This window comes from Copadichromis virginalis, linkage group LG6 (genome assembly GCF_057382275.1).
Source record: "Copadichromis virginalis isolate Kocher_CV1m ecotype Utaka linkage group LG6, C_Virginalis_male_GT1.1, whole genome shotgun sequence".
NCBI classification, from domain to species: domain Eukaryota; kingdom Metazoa; phylum Chordata; class Actinopteri; order Cichliformes; family Cichlidae; genus Copadichromis; species Copadichromis virginalis.
Genome location: NC_140623.1, coordinates 33,793,699 through 33,812,939, shown reverse-complemented (window position 1 = coordinate 33,812,939; position 19,241 = coordinate 33,793,699). Strand labels below are relative to the sequence as shown.

The following is a 19,241-nucleotide window of genomic DNA, read 5'->3' as shown; positions in this document are numbered from 1 at the left end:
ATACAGACACATGGAAATCTAATGCAAATGAGCCTTCATTTTGGGTGGTAAAAAAATCCATAAACAGAAGAGTAAACAGGATCTAAAACTGGCTGGAAACACAGAGAGGACATTAATAACACTGGGAAAACAAAGACAAAGGACAAGCAGGTCAAGGTCACTAGGGAAAGTGGACACAAGAAGATAACAGTAATTTTAGACGGTGAATCAGGAGGGGAAGTAAACTAAACATGAGGCATTACAAATAAGAAACTATCAAATTATACACTATTTAACAATAACCATAACTAAATAGGGAAATATAAGCACATACAAGATACAGCCTCACATAGAAATTTAGGTTCACACTTCTTGAAACTGAGGGTCTCCATCTGTCTAACATGTGTGTTGTTTGAAGTTAGGGCTGCCATCACACCCAGAGTCAGAGATTCACACACCTCTCACTCTGTCTCACACATCGGTTTTCTTGCGAAACTGAAAAATAATTTCACAGTTTTAATGAAGTTATTAACTTTACTGTATAAACATGAAATCTTGCATTCTGTTCAGAGTAATGTCACAGGTCAACAGCAGCATGGTCGCTCTCCTATTCAGTTAGTAAACATGTTTACAGAGAGACATTCTTTGTCGTGATGCAACTCTCATGATTCCCATTAATAATCCCAATGATCTTTGCACATTACCCAAATGTGCAAAGAATTTCCCCCATTTACAAGCTGTTTTGTTATTCAAAGACATGCGTATCTGTGTATTCAAAGAATAACATGAATATGATGATAATTGTAGTTTAATGCATCAAGTTCTGTTTCTTCCTAATTCATAAACACAGTGGACATTTGAAGACATCACATAGAACAGTGTGTGTAACATAAGCAACAACACAAATAACCTTATGCAAGAAGGTCAACAGAGACCAACAACTGATTTCGCTTCTCTAGTACATTTTAGCTCCTATTCTGTTCTGTTCTTAGTGTTAAACAATGAATATGTCATTTTCTTCTGATCTTACTCCAGCCAACTGAACCAACATATGTATTTTCTCATTTTACTCACTTTCAATGTACAATTGAATTTTAGTTTGCTTTTATTTACCTGGTACCAATTTCAGCTTTATTTCAGTGTAGATAGTTTTCAAAGCTCTGGTCACCCCACACCAGTATTTCTAAGCATCGGTAGAATGAAGATCAGGGGTGGGAGTTTTGAAGACACTGTTATGTTATGATGAATTGCATATTTGTTTTTCACTAGATTTGCTGTTATAATAAAATCATAATCACTGCCACAGTGATTCTTACACAGGTACTTCTCTCAAGGTACTTCTCATAATCCTTATCAAATGTATTGTAAAACTATTGAATTCACACACTTAAGAAGCAGAGTAAATCAAATATTTGATTAGAACTTTTTTAATCCAAAAGGAAATTGGTGTGCCTTTTATATAGTCAGTGCAATTAAAAATAAAGTCACAGGATTCACCAACTAAGCTATCACAGTGCAAATAGGCAGAAAGTGACACAGTGAATAAAATTAATGCATGAGGTGAGACGGTGAGATGGACTGTCCCCGAAGCTGAGGAGTTTTTTTTCCAGCATCCTCCTCTCTGACACACTACCTCAGCTACCTTTACCCCGCTTCTCCAGGAGACTGCATCTGGAAAGTCCATGATAGTTAGTCAGGAAAATCAAACCTACTATTTTAATCTCTAAATAGCAATTTATGTTCTATCTCTAAAATGGGAGTTATTAATATTAATTTTATAAAGTTAGCTTTTAAAATTAACACACATGAAGAGAATCTGATAACAGTTCATGAGTAACAGGATTCTTTTCCAATACACTTATTTAAATACTCCACCACAATAACTGTATTCACTGCTACACAATAGCAGTGACATTGAAAGCTAAGGAAGGAAGTTTAATTTCCTGGCTCCTCTGAAGGATGTCCGTCTGCAACGGGCTGGAGGTGCTTTGAAAAACTGACCAGTTAAACAGTTTTGTGGACGTGTTTTATTTTCTTTCTTTTTTCTTTGAATGCATCAGTAAAATATAATACTAAGCTAAACAAAAATAATTCTACTGTTAAACTTAAAATTAATTCCATGCACTTTTTTTTGCTTTGCTTATTAATTCTCTTTACACTCATGTTGATAATTTATATTCTGGTTTTTCTACAATTTTATAAAAACAGCAGATTTTGTTATGAAAATCAAGCAAAAAACAAAACAGTCTTCTGCTGAAATTTTGTATCACGGTAGATTTTTTTTTTTCTGGTAAAGTTTTGATAGATACTTCATCTCCACCGATATCCTCATAGTGGCTACCAGTCATCTCAGCTTCTTGAGTTCCATTAAAAACAACAACAACACAATAAACAGAACTATGAGTGACATGTATTACAGACACTTGGGATTTCATGGAAACATTTTTGAATGTTCTATTGTAGCACTACAGCCAGTGTAGAATGTTTGTCATTGTATGTCATTGCATACAAGTGTATACCTCCACTACTGAGGGAAGATACACGTATGTCTCTCCAGACTTGTAATATATTTAAAGAAAACTGAAGAAAGTACAAACAGTTGATACTTCTTTAAATACAGAATCTAAAACACAAAGACTGAAATTATCAAAACAGCAGCACATAAATTATGTATCCATGGTTCTCTAGTGTAAGTGCAGGCTGCTGGCCGATAGCCTCCCCTATGTGTCACAATAAAAGACTGCACTATGATATACTCATTCATCAACAATTAATGTCAGAAACCCACATAGAACTTAAACAAGGCCAGGGGAGCACTTCTCTTGTACATAAGTTATTTTCTTGAATACATAATTCAAGTTTCCAATTGCAATTATATTGACCTTTGTGACTTTCAGCTGTTTGCCCACTGTCACAGAACGAGACTGAACCCATGCTATAGTGTGGACTTCATCAACATTCATACATCACTTTGCTATTTTCTCAGCATCAAAAATAAAAATGTATGGGCAATGACTCCAAATGGGAGACTTCATGAAATTCCAGTTGTGCTACATCACAAATAAATTTTACATATTAAATGCAACTAAAAATAAAAATCAGTCATTTATTTTATGCCCTATATTTATAATTAAGTGTATTAAAGAAACAAAACTCTATTAAGGCTTTAAACTTCTCTTACTCCACTTTCTGCTGCCCCCATCGCTTCCTCTGAGCTCTATAGCTTATTTTGGGTATTTCTGCTTGTGGCTTCATCACCTAAAAACAGAGCATTAGATTTGGTTACACTTTTTTGCATGCTTTTCCATATTTGAATGTAAGGATCTCTCTGTGTATATGAATGTAAATGATACCTTTAACTGTGGAACGTCTGTACTTATAAAGAATAAACAGGACACACATCAGTAGGAGCACAGGGGTTACAATGTAAACCACATAGAGTGCTGGAAAAAAAAATAAAACAGAACACTGTAAAAGCATTTTTAAAGCAAGCATTTTCCAAAGCATTCAATTTTCACAGGCATAACAGCAGAACTGTGGGCTTAGTTTACATAATGGTTTCGTTATCTTTTTATTAAAAGTTATGTGTATTTTAACTTAAGTGTTGCATTGATGCACACATCCATTTGATTTTTAATTTGAATTAGAATTTTTTTTTTCACATTAGCTTGAATTAGGCCCAGCATGCACTCAAAACCACATGTTAACCCTAATTATATTGTGGAAATGTACTTATTTTGCTATTACTGTTGTCATAGCATTTAGCAGCTAACTAACAGACACATATACTGTATCTTTAGCTTTACCTGGGTTATTTGTTTCCAGAGTTCCCAGAGTGTGCTGCAGAAAAACTGTAGGAGAAAGCAACTTTATTTCAACAATGACACACTCTAAAAAATGATTCATGGGGTTAGTAAGTAAAGCTTAAAATCAATAGCTTTTTCTGCATAAAAAATTAAGTTTGTTGCATGTACACATTGTAATCAGTTGATAACTTAATTTAATGAGTTGGTCGAAATGAAAATAAAGAAAACAGTCTTAGCTCAGTAATATATCGATTTTGAACAGACATTTCTGTGTTAACTTAACATGAAAGTGTATTCAGTTAATACAACTTAAAAATCTCGTAAGCGTCCTTTAAAAGCTGAGTACAAGGCTGACTTGCCCGGACATGTTGTGCTCTCAGACCACTGATCGAAAGAAACGGAGGCAAAGAGAGAAAGCGGAGAAACGCCATTTTGTACAGAACGTTATCAAACGTTAAAGCTTTGTGGTGAGTACAATTTTTTGCCTTGTTTTATTCACAACAGCTAATAACTCTAACTTTAACTCTATCAACACGCACTGCAAGAAATCCTTTTTACACAACACTAAACTCTTCTTCGGCGAGTGGTGGTGATAAGCTAGTAACGTTACACTTCTGGCTAACTTGTGAAGTAATTCGACCGTAACATTAGTCTTTGTTAAGTTTTGTTTTACGGTGGCAGCCAAATGGTGTTAATTGACACTGAGCTTCTGTAGCAGTAGTTTTAACTCTGCAAAGACAGGGTAATACACGTTTTTCTTCTTTCTACTTTGAAATCGTTGCAGCGTTGATGAAGGTTTGACCAGCAAAAGGCTGGGCCGTTTTACATTCATGACTAAACAAATGTAGGTTACTGAGTATACATTCGGTTTAACATCGATGCATTTTGATGTTTAAGTCCTAGAGTTATTTTTATGTGAGATTGAAGTTTGTTAATTGAGCCCTAGCTGAAGAACAGCCTGTGTCAAAGTTCAGTCAAAAAACGCGGGCGAGGAAGCAAACGCCATGTTGTAGAAACGCCACAGGAAAGATCTTAAGTAACATTCATAAACTAGTTGTTTTAATGACATTACATTGAGTGTGCATTAGCACATAAAATATAATTTTGCTCTTTTGGGTGTTAACTGCAGATACATAAGCGCAGTTGTATCACTTAAGAAAAAATATCTTTGATTTGGAAACATAAAGCAACTTTTAGGAGAAACTCAACACTAAAAATAATATACATAGTTTTATTTTGTGTTACTCTCATGTATAAGTATGATTACTTAAAACATTTATATTGATTCTGACCTACCAGGATGGTGGCGGGGATATTACCAATGAAGTGATAAAGATTGTAACCAGAGGTGCCACAACGTCTGATCCAGCCAGCGCAAGGATCATACTTGAAGGAACAGAAGTACTAGCAGACCTGGATGTACCCAGAGCCTGTGCCTTGCTAATGGGGCTGATATATGCACTCAACCTCAGCTACCCAAAAGAACTGAAAAACACTTTTGAAGTGTTTCAAAAGATATTCCTCGAGGTGGATGATCTGAAAGCCAGTCCTAAGGTAATGTCACTAAAAAGTAAACTGTTGTACTAAAAAATGTGAAGAGTGAGGCTATCCTCAAATTAAACGGGAAATGTTCCACTGTTGTTTGCAATGTGTTGTGTTACATACTGTACAGTAGGCAGTAGGTGTAAAGTTGAGCGTTGAGCATTAAGTACACCTAGTTCAAAATAATGCACTTTAAAAGGATCTTTTAAAGGATCTCGGGTCTTTTGAAGTGAGGCTGTATGAGGTACATATGTATAGTGAGTGTATTACACACAGTAGATGGCAGTCAGTAAGCTCCACCTACGGAGAAGCAGACGGGGCCACCGGCACGCAAGATGAGCCTCCATCCTAATAAAACTGATGTCAGTTTAAATGTACATTATATCAAGAATATGTTTACTGCTTTATTTTGCTATCAGACAGCCTTTTCTGTGAGGAAAGAGAAGTTCTACTGCTTGTTGTTTCAATCGCTCTGGCCCACCAGCGTCCATGGACAAAAACAGCAATTTTACCTGACAGCACACAGGAGTTGCTGGTCTCCTGCTGCCTTGATCAGTAAGTGTAATTGTGTTATTTGGTGACTTTGGTGTTAGTTCGGGTTAGTTCAGATTTACCAAAGTCACACAAACAAACTGAGCCTATCGTGCGTGTCGGTGGCAGGAATGTGCTGACTGCTGTCTACTGTGTGTAATACACTCACAATGTACTTCATACTTAAAAAAACCTAAACTATCACTTTAACACAAACAAACAAATCAGAGCATGACTGTCAAAATGTTCAGTCTTTTTGAGACAGATTTACAGGGGTGTTTTATGTCATTTATTTTATGGAGGCAATAATTTTGTCTGCTATTGAAATGTCAATGAGTCTGGAATGGTGGACTGGTGTTCTAATAAACAGTTTGATCATAAAACTGGAATTTCAATGTGTAATTTATTGTATAATTGTAAGTTATAAGTTATTGTAAGTTATTAGTACTCAAAAAAATTAAGGTAACAATTTGCATGGATATTTCTGAGTAGAATAAAAGTTAAAAAAAATAAGTTTTAATAACTAAATGGAGTAATTTTTAAACAATTAAAATTAAGTTGGTTCAACTTAATTAAGCTTGTAGAGGACAAAGCAAATCATGTTGTTTGTACATAAGGAATAGAGTTTGCCTAACTAGAGAACTCTTGTGGCATTTACGCTATAGTGGCTAAGCTGAAGTAACTTAAAAAGATCCATGCAAATTGTTACCTTAATTTTTTTACGTTAAGCCAGCAGATCTTTTTTTTTAATGCATTAAAAAAAATGACCACGGCAACTCACACATCTGTGGGATTGCTCTGTTCTATGTTTCAGCCTATGATGTTGATGCCAACATGGCACGACTGAAGGGATATTTTGAATCCTACAAGAATCCCAAACTGTTGTTCCAGTCAACTGAATCGAACTAAAAATTAAAATATAGGAAAAAGGCACAACCACTGTCTAGATCAGCACTACTGTTGCAACGCAACCAGAAATACCGTCTTTGGTTCCTTGCTATACTCCTAGATGCTGAGATCAAAGGTTTTGTTCTAGATTTCATGGTGCCAAAAAGTCCTTCACAATTGTTTTCCTGATACTGTAGCAAAGAGAAGTGTACAGGAAGTGTACAGTACACAGTGATATGACCCTCAAAGTTGACACAGTTTTTAACACAACTTATTCATATTCAATAAACCTGTGCATATTGTGTTGATAAAACATGACTGACACATGTTTAGATGAAGTAAGTTGAGCTCTTGGAATTTTTTGATCCTTCACAATTTTGTCACTTTATTCCAACACTATTCAATAACTTTCACCCCATTCATTAATTTTCACTTGGTCACTTAAATACTACATGTTGTCTTCATATTACATAATGTTCAACAAAGTCTAGAGTCTGGTTAACATAAAAATTTAATGGGTTTACAACAACTTCTATCTTCCTTTATCTGGATTGCAGGGGGGCTGGGCCATAACCCAGAAGTGATAGGGTAAGAGGCAGGGTAAACTCTGGAGAGCATGCTAGTCTATCACATGGAGACAAACAATCATTTGCACTCACATTCACGCTTATGGATTATTTAGAATCACCAATTAATCCATCTCTAATAACTGCATGACTTTTAACTGTGGGAGGAAACCAGAATACCCAGTGGGAACCAACTGCACACTAGCAAGATTGTGGATTTGAACCCAGAACCTTCTTGCTTGAGGCAACAGCACTAACCATCATGCCACAAGCTGTCATTTGAGGCTTAACAAAAGTAGGAAAGCTATGAATTACAAGGCTTGATGCAGAATTTTCTGTACATTATTGTCCTTGACAGGTTAAACCATAATAAACAGCGATAGCATACACGTGGTGTGTGTGTAGTTTTCTGTCTTTCATAACTCCAGTGATTTTCTTGCAGTTTGAAATCTTGTGTGATCTTGTGAATTTCGTGAGTCCAGGCAACTAACCACTCTTACTAGATCCTATCATGTCATCTCAACAAGAACAAAGTTGTTGAATTTCAAACAGATTCTACATGATTTAATTACGTTCACCACAGAAACATGAAATTATTACAAGGTAGACTTTTGTAAATGTGACAACCACCCAATTTTATGTTTTTCAATGTATATATATATATATATATTTAAAATTCCACAGTTTTACTCCTCATTACATCAATCGTCAGATATTGAAACAAAAAATTGTCCAAAAATAAATTCTACGCCGAGTGTGACATTCAGAGTGTTTATGGAGTTTAAAGATGCTTTTCTGCCCAAAAAATGTAATGTAGCTGTTGCCTGTACTCAAGATGTTATGAGAGTTTATAAATGACGAAGAAATAAGGCTATTAAAAGGCAAAAAAGTGCACTGATGGCCTTTTCATTGTATAAAGACATGAACGACTAGCAAAAATGACTTACAATTTTGAACATATGGAATAGGAATTGACTGCTAAAGAGCAAACAATATAAGTGTTAATAGTTAATTCAGCAAAACTAATTTTCTGTAATTGTAAACAAATATGGTTTAAAACAGCGCTTATGTTGCTGCCATAGGGTTTAGAACAGTAACCTTAATCAGTACATCACAGAGTCTGTGGCATCACTACTTTGAAAGTGACCATTCACACTAGGATCCCTCATACTTTGGCCTCCACTCTTCAAACTATATAAAGCTAGCTGATTGGAGAAGCCAGAATTCAGCTTCAAAAGCAGAGTTACCTGCAACTGCGTGAATCTGAAAACAGATGACTTCTTGCATGCGTGGTTGCTGAGTTCTTAGCACTGATTTTGAATTTACATGCAAAGAATTTAATTCACAAGTGGCAGTGAATACCTGTTCCAACAATTATTATTTCAGAGTGATTTACCAGCAGCGGTAAGTTTGTGGTTCGACAACTGAACTGCTCTCAAGTAAGAACATAGCATACAAATCTATTCATTACATTATCCCGTATAAAAGTGTCCAACTCACCCGACAGCTCCATCTTGGTGTAGTTTCCAATTTTCCACTGTGAATCTGACCCACACCAGTATGTCCCAGCGTCAGCTGCTTCCAGCTCTGCAATCATCACCAAGAAAGAGCTGGAAGAAACATTATCATGGACAGTGAACCTGCTTTGATTGGTCATGTCCATGCAGCTGTTGTGCTGGTCTCCCTTACAGAGGAACTTCCTGTTATCCCGGTGTTGTGGAGAATAAGGACACTGCAAACTTAGTGGCTGCCCCACAGTACCATTTATTTTAGTTGATTTGACACAGCAGAACTCTGTATAAATGAAAGAAAAAGATTATTTCAGAATTATCAAATATTCAACTGATGTAATTAAATGCACAGAAGCTTTGACTGCTCACCCTCAACTTCCAACAGAACTGCAGAGAAAACATCCAAGTCAAAGTTTCTTTGGACACCACAAAGGTAATACCCTGAATCCTCTTGGCTCAAACTGGTGATGTTCACTGTAAATTCTTTTAACATTTTATCATCATCAAGTCTGAATCGTCCATTTTCCTTGTTGTCAGAGGTGAGTAGTGCCTGCTGAAGACATGTGGAGGGCCGGTTTCCTCTGCAGATGTACTTCAGGCTGTTCTGGTACTGACGCTCATACGGACAACTAATGGATTCTGAATATCCCTGATAATTCAGAATTTTGGTCACAGTATCACAGCAGCGGTCTGTCAACAGGGGTAAAAGCATCAGAAGACATGTTACACAAACAGCTGTATATAAAACTTAAGGATTTTATATTCAACTCAATGAGGAAGTTTACATTTCTAAACTTGTGACTGTTTTCCATCATTTGATGCTCATATAGTGGTTTAAATTTTACAGCAGAGAAACAGATAATGCTGAACAAACAGAAACTACCTATGAATTCCTTATCTTTAACTGTAACTCCTGAATCCCTGTAACTCGCCGTAACTCGCTTTCAGTGTGCAACAGAATTTGACCAAGTTTTTGTTTACCTTTTACTAGTTTCAGCTCGACTTCAGTGTAGACATCTTTCAAAAATTTTTTCACTCCACACCAGTATTTCCCGGCATCCATGGAACGAAGATCAGAGATGGTCGTTGTGAAGATTCGTGCTATTTTGTCATCATGTATCATGTATTTATACTTCACTGGGTTTGTTGTTGTAATAAGAACATCACCCCTGCCACAACTGTTCTTACAGAGGTACTTCTCATATGATTCATAACCCAGATCATAAGAGCAGGAAATGTTAACCTCTCTTCTCAGATATCCAGTGACATTGAGCACCCCTACTGCACTGGTCGCACATCTCAGAGAAACTAGAAAGATAATGTGAAAACAACAAAATAATTTAAATTTTGTCATGTCAGCTGTCGTGATAGCAATGATATTGTTGTATAAAGACATTACCAAGAACAATACCGGGTGTGTCATACAGCTCCTCAGTACTAAAAAAGTAAAACGTACCATTCAAACTACATCTGTTGTTAATCTTTATATATTTACTCATTTAAAGGACTTACTGCAGAGGATGAAAAGCAGGTTTTGAAGGCTCCACATCTTTGCGTTGCACACAATATTATGCACACAATAGGAGTCCCTTCTTGCCACAGGAGTTTGAAAGGAGGGGTGGAATTCGACCTTTAACACAGAGGAGGTAGAGCATTCTTGGGCTTTCCCTAAAAGTAAGTAGCAGTCATTTTTGAAACAGCTGACATATATCCTCTTATGGTAGAGGAAGTATTCAAACGTTTTACATAAACATCACTGTTAAAAAAAGTGAAACAGCTACATTGCATGAAATTAATTTTGTATATCTGAGAAACATTTGTGTTTGAAGATTATTGTGCTGTGTTCTCAGTTCATTAATTTCCTGGTTTGTTAATATTCAGAAAACAGTCTTAAAAGTGACCATTACACCTGTCTCATTGTCATTCACGCGTTCTCTCTTGCCTCTACTCACTTCCATTTGTCTCCTTTTCAGTGCATTTATTTTTTAAGGCAAGCTTCTTGTCTGTAAAACTCTCTGTGAAAAAACAAAAAACATACCTTGTATTCCAAAGTTTTGTAAATTCAGGTCGACTTGCAGCCTAGGTTTTACTCGTTCCACATGCACTTGTGGACACTCTTATGTTTTCAGCATGAAATTAGTTATAGGAAAAATATGGTTTCAGCTAACTTTTATTTATTGCACAGAAGTCCAATAACAGCACACTGCTCAGGTTTAGATCAGGGAGTCTGTCTCTTTCATGCCCCTCCAGGTTTTCTTAATTGTTCATGCGAGAGTTAAAGTCTCCTTGTAAGATGATAGAGTCCCCACACGAAATAAATTCAAGAGGTCTGGGTATTCTGAACTGTCAGCTGTTGCCTGCCGCCTCTCACAAAGGGCAACTCCAGATTTGTACAGAATCCAGGCCCTCCCCTAGAGACTAGTTCAAGAGCTCAAGCTGTGTGTTGAAGTGAGCTGAACTATGTCTAGCCAGGATCAGGTTCATTATTGTTATTGTTTATTTATTTTTCATAAAAATTTCCTATAATGTTATCAGAGTTTGCCAGTTTATATAGTTTAAAGCTCATTAGCTCCTCACCATGTAGTGCCATAGTCTTTAAATAACTAGGGGAAAAAATCCATCCATCCATTTTCTTATTCAGTTCAGGGTCTGGAATGTATCCTAGATGTCATAGGCCAAAAGGCAGGGTAAACCATAGCATGTCTTTGAACTGTGGGAAGAATCCAGAGAGAACCCATACAAGGTTGGAAACAGCATTCAAACTCCACACAGAAAGTAACTTTTGGTAACTTTTCTACATATTTTTTCAGACTTTTTTTTTACAATTCATCAGCTGTTTCTTCCATTTGCATACCAAAACAGACCTCTTCAGCACATTTTGCTATGTAGCACAACTAGTACAAGACGTCTGTACTCAAGGTCTGGTGAGTAAAATTAAAATTTTTTACTCTGTGATTAGCAGGTAGGTGTGACTGTGAGCTGCAACCTTGCAGTTTTGGGATGTAGTATGCTGAGCAAACTCGTTAATGTTGGCTGATAACTTGTCAGAGTGAAGGACTGAATGCTACAACAACTTGTGTCAACATTTCCACAAATTCAGAGATTACTTCTTCACTCACAAATAGATTTAAGCAGTCTCACCAGTGATATATGCTAATATCCAAGAGAAGAGGGTATTTGAAGTGATAAAACAGCACCAGCAGAGTGCTCACAGTGACACATTAACAAGTGACACTGAAAGTGTAACTTTTGAAAAAAATGTTTAATTTTCTTCAGAGGAGGTGGAAAAAAATAAAGTTCATGATGTTAGTCAAGCAGCAACAAATTCTCTACAAATCTGAAAAGGTTGGATTAGTTTGAGTAACTGATCAGGTCAAGAGTTTTGTGGATTTTTCTGTTCCTTTTCTTTCAGTGTATTTTATTTTTACTTTACATATCTCGGGAATATAGTGCTATGCTCTTGTTTACTAAGGCAAAAGGCTAATTTATGTCAACTAATGATATGAAGTAATAATAAATGTACAATAATAATAAAAATATAATAATGTTATCATAAATTTAAGCTAAATACAGCATTACCATGTTAATAAAATAAAAGCACTGCACCTGGTAATTTTCAGTTGCAACAAACAGAAAAAAAAAATTACATGAAAATTGCAATTAGTAAACATAACTTTTTAACATTTCACTGCTCGATTTCTGCCCAAATATCTGGAACTGAAGGACTCTGACAATGTAGCAATTTACATTAAAATAGGGCAAAAATAAACAAAAGATTTAAAAATGACTGTGCTATAAAACGTATTACTAAATGGTCCAACATTGGAATTCATTTTGCTTTGCTTATTTATTTACTTTGCACTTGTGTTAGTCGTTTGCATTTGAGTTCAATTTCATGAAAAGACTGCAGATTGCTGTTAACACTAAGCAATAAAAGTTAAAGCTAATAGCAAAAGAGTAAGAAGTGATAATAAAACAGAAAACACAACAAAGTTTCACTGAGAAAATAAGACGGCTGGATCACTGTATGTTAAGATTTGTTGTGTAACTGTTAATGATCACTCAAGTAGATTAATCTCTATACAGGTAAGACCAACGGTTTGACCTCAAATGAACACTCTGTTTATTTTATGTCTGTGAAGGTTCATCCAGGTCTTCGCAGTCTAAGGAGCTGGAAAGAAAAGCATCTGGAAGTTTCTTGAACATGTTTTATCTCTCATCCGAGAAGCGTCTTCAGTTCTAAGAGCAATTGGTGGAATTCTCTAAAGTCCAGACATGTTTCTTTCCAAACTCCTTAGACTGTTTATTTTCTATTGGCTTTGTGGAAATTTTCATTACAGTAGATGTCTTCAGATATTGTGAAGTTTTCATAGTCTTGTTCTTCATCTTCATATTGGGCACAGGCACTCTGTTGTTTGGAGGTCTGCTTCTTCGAGTACATCACAACTTCTTGGTTTCCATAAATCTATTCAGACACCAATTAACACACGCAATGTTAGTTATGTATTTTGGAATCTATTATGAAGCAAAGATTTTAAAAAGTATTTTCCTGCATTCAAACTAAAGTTGCCTTTTTAATGCAAGTTTCCACCAATGAGTATAACAATGGCTATACGCTCATGATTACACACACACAGGCAAGCTTATAAATCTCAACTTACATTTACTCAAGTGCCTTGAGGTGTGACTACTTTTGTGATTTTGTTTTATAATAAACTGAATTGAAATTAGTGCAAATAAGTTGCATGGTGCCAGACATTTTTCATTGTTGAGGTGTAGCAGGATTGCTCCGAGCCCAACTCGAATTACTGAACTCCGCACATACCTCTAAAGGAGAAGGCTGCAAGACTTCATTTTCCACCACATTTACTTGTGATGTCATTCTTTCAGTCACTACCCAGTGTTGCAGTCACTGATTTAAATAAGTTTAAATGACTGACTAAAAGTGGTTTCACTTGTTCTTGATTTACGGTATTGAGAAATGGTTAGAAAAGTTTTATGGCATATGATATGTCAGTGCTCACTGATTTTAATTTGTCTTTAATTTTAAAGGTTTTTCCATTATTTTGGTTGACTATTCACATAATTAGAGTTTTTTATTCTTGAGTTAGTCTGTTAAGCCCCAGGGATGTTTCTGAGGTTCCTGTTTAAAAATCACATTCCAATGGTGAATTGACCATTTCTCTGCAAATACAAACTCTGTAAACAATCTTGGTATCAAAAGAAAGGTAAAAACTATACAGAAGTTTTTCCTGGCCTGGTCTTCTATAGCATATAACCCGCTAAAAATATGCTGCAGTAGATTAAAAACTGAAGGAACCCACAAATCAATATATGGACATTACCTGGGCAAAGATTGCTCTGCTTCACCTCAGCAATATCAGAGTTACAGAGGTTTTATTAGGGACATAGCTGAAGGTTTTGTAGTTTGGCAGAATTTGGCCTAATCTGTGAAAGTTTTAATTTCTTCAGCATTGAATAGCAGAAATAAGGCTTTGTCAGAGGTCATTTAATTAAAATAATTAAAAATCCGCAACCGACAACATTGTACATAACAGTAGATTGGTGTGTAATAAGCAAGGGAAAAGGCACAAAATAGAGACTTTTGATGGGAAACTGTTCTCGAACTACACAGAGAGCTCTGCAGCAAGTGCGATTCTATCGTGGTTGAAGAAACATACCAAAAGTTACAGGGAATTCATTACAATGTTTTTCCAAATGTGAAGTGTAGTTTTGGTCTTTTGCTGCTGCTTCAGTGAATTTTGGTTGGGCAGTTACAGTTTCGGAATCTTTGAGATGTCTGCTTTCAGCACTTAACAGCATATCTGTGTATGTTGAACAATCCGTGCTTTGTGTTTACATCTTTTGCTGTCTTGACTGTGTTTGGTGGTTGTTGAATGGTTTTGGGAGCATTTAGCTAAGATTCTGTAGGTAATTTCCTCCAGGGATCTCTGAGATATAATGCTCTCAAGAATAATGAGGTTAGAGAGAAAACCCATAAACAAAATGGACTGACAGTTATCAATGCCTCTGTTCAATACTTTGCTTCAGAACCAAACATCTTGAGTTAGAATACGTCAGACACAAGGACCGGACTGAAACTGAATGGAAAAAAAAACACACCCAATGAATAACTCTGAAAGACCTTCAGAATTCCCGGAGAACTGTGGCTTAAGGGCAATTTTAAAAAATTACAAGTCTGGGCCTTTTTAAACAAAATGACTCGAGACTTTTGCACTGTATTGTATTAAACACAACTAAGAATCAATTCGTTTTATCCTGTAAGTTTATGGTGAGACATGTTATAGATATGACACAATTTGTACTTTAGTTTTCTTACATCATTTTCCATTGCACCAATCACTTCCTCTAAACCTTCTGCCTTGGGTGCATTTCTGTCCACAGGGGCTTCATCTTCTGAAAACACACAGCAGAAAACACGGTTATGCTCTTTTCGCATGCACATTTGAGTGGATGACTTTCTGCATGTGTATGAATGTAAAATATACCTTTTACTTTGTAATGTTTCCACTTGTAAACTACAACCACAAAGATGCCCATCAATAGCAGCAGCACAAGGGGAACGGTGAAAGGAACATAAAGTGCTGAATCTGAAAAGCAGAATGCAGTAAAAATACAAACTTCCTTTTTATGGTTTTCTTAAAGACACTTAGCAGAACTGTGGGTTTAGATTATATTTTATTAATAGTTGCAGCTGTTGACTACTGGTGCACACAACCATAGCTGTTTTTGCACTTAGGGTCATTTTGGTGTGACGTACATTCACCCCCAAGGGACTTACTGTAACTGTAGCCATGAAAAAATAAAAGTAACCAAAGCTTATGGAGTGATAACATACTTGACCTCACAACATTAATGAAATGAAAAACACATATTGTATATACTGTACCTTTAACAGGTTGACCAGGAGTTTGTGTTTGAGCTTTTCCAAGAGTTTTCATTGTAGAAGTTTTTACAAGACTTTCTACTGTAGAAGGTACAGTTTTTCCAGGAGTTTTTACTGTAGAAGGTACAGTTTTTCCAGGAGTTTTTACTGTAGAAGGTACAGTTTTTCCAGGAGTTTTTACTGTAGAAGGTACAGTGCTGGTATGCTGCAGAAAGACTGTTGGAGGAAAAAAAACCCTCTTAGTTCTCTTAGAAACTTTATTTTAACACAAGAATCACATTTTAGTAGAATGACTAGTGCAGAGGGTCCTGACTGATACCCCAAGAATCTTAAATTATTCACACAACTGAAATTAAACTGTTAATTAATTAATTACTTAATTAATGTAGAAAAACCAGCCAGATGTAAAAAAAAAAACCCCCCCACAAAAAACTGGCCTCTAGTTCTGTTTGGCATATATTATGTGCTTTGTGTGAAACACTATGAAGGCAGAGTTGTTATAATTCTATCACACTAGAAATAACTGAATCACCAGCTGTAGTTATGCTTAAATAGTAGTAACTCATAGCTCTGTCCATTTTTCCTTAATTTAAATGTGTTCATCTCACCGACTGACAGCTGAATCTTGGTGTAGTTTCCAACTCTCCACTGTGAGTCTGACCCACACCAGTATGTCCCAGCATCTTCTTCTTCTAACTTTGTGATCGTCACTGAGAAAGAGTTGGAATAAATACCGCCTTGTAGTGCGAATCTGCTTTTACTCGTCACCATGTCTCTGCAGCTGTTGCGGTAGTCTCCCTTACAGAGGAACTTCCTGTTATCCCGATGTTGTGAAGGATAAGGGCACTGCAGAGTTAGTGGCTGTCCCACAGTACCTGTTATTTCAGTTGATGTGACACAGCACCACACTGTCAGAATGAAAGAGAAAAACTATTAAAGACTCATAAAATATTCAACTTTTTTAAAGAGTCTTTTAGAAGAAGCTGTTTTCTTCTGGTTGGTATAATGAGATATTACTATGACCTCTCACCTTTGACTCTTAGCTCAACAGCAGAGAAAACATCATGGTCAGAGTTTGTTTGAACACCACAAAGGTAATGCCCTGAATCACTTTGGGTCAAGCTGCTAATTGTCACTGTGAATATTCTTGACATTTTTACATCATTAAGTCTGAAGCGACCATTTTCTCTGTTGTTAGAGGTGATTAGTGCATCCTGCAGACATGTGGAGGGCTGGTTTCCTCTGCAGATGTACTTCAGGCTGTTCTGGTACTGATTCTCATGAGGACAATTGATGGACTCAGAGTATCCCTCATAACTTTCAATATTGGTCACAGTATCACAGCAGTGGTCTGTCAAAAAGACAAATGTATTAATTTTACAGAAAGCAGTGTTTTCTGTCAGCTGATATAATGAGACGTTACTATGAATGCTCACCTTTAACTTTCAGCTCAAAAGCATAGAAAAGATGCAGGTCAGAGTTTCTTTGGATACCACAAAGGTAACGCCCTGAATCACTTTGGGTCAAACTGCTAATCTTTGTTGTGAATTGTGTTAACATACTGAATCGTCCAATTTTTTTTTTTTTAGAGGTGATTAGCGCCTGTTGCAGACACATGGAGGGCCGTGTTCCTCTGCAGATGTACTTCAGGTTGTTCTGGTACTGGGACTGATACGGACAACTGAAGGACACTGAATATCCTGCATAACTTTCAATTTTTGTCACACTGTTACAGCAGCTGTCTGTCAAAAAGATCAACAGCATTAGAAGACACGCTACAGTCATAGAATAGAGATATGACGTTTTATTTATTTAGCTTGCTGTAACAAAATTATATGTAATGGATCTTAAGAAAACCTGAACTAAACTGAAACATTTATAATGGCTAAAACTGAGGTGCAGGTCATATTTATAGCATTTAATTTAAGTAATGTTTTATCAGTTATGTTTTTGTCTGTTGTTACATTGTAACCTATACAATAACAACGGGTTTATACATATGATTTTACCTCAATTCAACATATAATTCAATATTGGGAAAGGTTTATTTACCATGGACTAATTTCAGCTCGACTTCGGTGTAGATATCTATTCCAGTTCTGCTCACGCCACACCAGTATTTCCCAGCATCCACAGAACGAAGATCATAGATGGTTGCTGTGACGATTCGTGCTGTTTTCTCATCACTGATCCTGTATTTGTTTTTCCGTGATTCAGATGTTTTAATAAGAACATCATCATCGCTGCCACAATCGTTCTTACACAGATACTTCTCATAAGACTCGTAACCCTCATCACAGGAGCAGGAAACTTTAACCTCTCTCCCCACATATCCAGTCACATGGATCACCTCTTCTGCACTGGTCACACATCTCAGAGCAACTGTAAAGAAAAGACAGTATAAAAAAATATTTCATTTATTTTGTCATTTCAGCACTCATACTAGCATTGCTATTACTAATGAAAATACCAAAATCAACAAAAGGTGTGGCACTGCAAATAAATAGTTATACGTTTAATCTAGATTTACCTTTAATCTTCATCTATTTACTTATTTAGTCATTAAAACAACTTACTACAGATGGTAAACAGCAGGTTTTGAAGGCTCCACATCTTTGCTTTGCTTCGTAGAAGTAGAAATTTGACAGGAAATAAACTGAAAATGTGACGCCCACAATTTGTATATTCACATCTAGGTAATGTTTAAGCCTTTTACTTCTGCATTTAGATCACAATTCATTTAATTTTGCATATTTGTATTTTCAATATAGAAATTATATCTTTAAAGTCATTAAAATTTATTAGGCTGGTACTGAAGAAATTGGTTTTTTTTATGATGAATTGAGCGTACCCATCATTCTGATGTTTAAACTAAAAAGAGTTCCTAGTAATTTAGTTGGTAAATTTAATATAGTATTTTATTTTCTTGCTATTTTTTACACTGACACATATATTTTCTAACTAAATGGTACTGATTACACCACCAGGGGTGGAGTTACACTTCAGGAAATATTACATTAGCCAGTGCAAATGTTTTAACAGTTACAAAGGCACACAGGCTCATTATTCACAAGACAGAGCAAAATAAACATATAAATGAAGCAATAAGGAACAAGTAACAACTCTGTAAATAATATACAAAAAACCAAAACAAAAAAAGGAGTGCACGCACACACACACACACACACACACACACACACACCTGCGGCACGATTAAAACAAAACAAAAAGTTAACACGAAACAAGGCAGCACAAGACAATGTAAACCACAAAGAATAACCAAACAATACAAGTCGACAAAACAGCAACAAGATAACAACAAGACAGCAGCAGGGTCGGCTTGTAACAACAGAGGGAAAAACTGTTTTCTGGGGTCCAACCTGCTAGAAACCAAATTGCTTAATGACAGGCTGTGGTCATCACCAGCCATGACAGGAATGCAGGCCAAATGCCAGGAGTCAGGGAAATGGAAATGAAATGGACCTTTGATTTGTTTTTTGTGTGTGTTGTT

At 36.1% G+C, this 19,241-nt stretch overlaps 2 protein-coding genes across 3 annotated transcripts; both read right to left on the bottom strand.

Moving 5' to 3' along the window:
• Positions 1-1,960: 1,960 nt before the first annotated feature.
• LOC146708231 (polymeric immunoglobulin receptor-like) lies at positions 1,961-10,409 on the bottom strand. Its single transcript, XM_085460006.1, has 7 exons — positions 10,336-10,409; positions 9,805-10,131; positions 9,193-9,513; positions 8,813-9,106; positions 3,786-3,830; positions 3,333-3,422; positions 1,961-3,237 (listed from the first exon to the last, which is right to left on the bottom strand). The coding sequence occupies exons 1-7, from the start codon at positions 10,370-10,372 to the stop codon at positions 3,197-3,199; spliced, it is 1,155 nt and encodes a 384-aa protein (XP_085316132.1). The 5' UTR covers positions 10,373-10,409; the 3' UTR covers positions 1,961-3,196.
• Positions 10,410-12,082: 1,673 nt separating this feature from the next.
• LOC146708230 (polymeric immunoglobulin receptor-like) lies at positions 12,083-18,379 on the bottom strand. Of its 2 annotated transcripts, none has more exons than XM_085460003.1 (8): positions 18,307-18,379; positions 17,783-18,112; positions 16,761-17,081; positions 16,339-16,638; positions 15,806-15,946; positions 15,333-15,434; positions 15,164-15,240; positions 12,083-13,288 (listed from the first exon to the last, which is right to left on the bottom strand). In XM_085460003.1, the coding sequence occupies exons 1-8, from the start codon at positions 18,341-18,343 to the stop codon at positions 13,127-13,129; spliced, it is 1,470 nt and encodes a 489-aa protein (XP_085316129.1). In that variant the 5' UTR covers positions 18,344-18,379; the 3' UTR covers positions 12,083-13,126. The 2 variants fall into 2 exon arrangements, with proteins under 2 accessions (XP_085316129.1, XP_085316128.1); XM_085460002.1 differs by having other exon boundaries at positions 15,333-15,440; positions 15,893-15,946; positions 18,307-18,343.
• Positions 18,380-19,241: the final 862 nt, after the last annotated feature.

What these genes read in the sequence shown, in the direction of transcription:
- LOC146708231 (XM_085460006.1), bottom strand. Translation starts at nt 10,372, where the DNA reads ATGTGGAGCCTTCAAAACCTGCTTTTCATCCTCTGCA. An exon ending in CGAGCTGAAACTAGTAAAAG is followed by an intron (nt 9,514 to 9,804) that starts GTAAACAAAAAC and finishes CCCTGTTGACAG; the next exon opens with ACCGCTGCTGTGATACTGTG. An exon ending in TCTGGAAACAAATAACCCAG is followed by an intron (nt 3,423 to 3,785) that starts GTAAAGCTAAAG and finishes TTTTTTTTCCAG; the next exon opens with CACTCTATGTGGTTTACATT.
- LOC146708230 (XM_085460003.1), bottom strand. Translation starts at nt 18,343, where the DNA reads ATGTGGAGCCTTCAAAACCTGCTGTTTACCATCTGTA. An exon ending in CAAGATTCAGCTGTCAGTCG is followed by an intron (nt 15,947 to 16,338) that starts GTGAGATGAACA and finishes TTCCTCCAACAG; the next exon opens with TCTTTCTGCAGCATACCAGC. An exon ending in TTGGTGCAATGGAAAATGAT is followed by an intron (nt 13,289 to 15,163) that starts GTAAGAAAACTA and finishes GTGTCTGAATAG; the next exon opens with ATTTATGGAAACCAAGAAGT.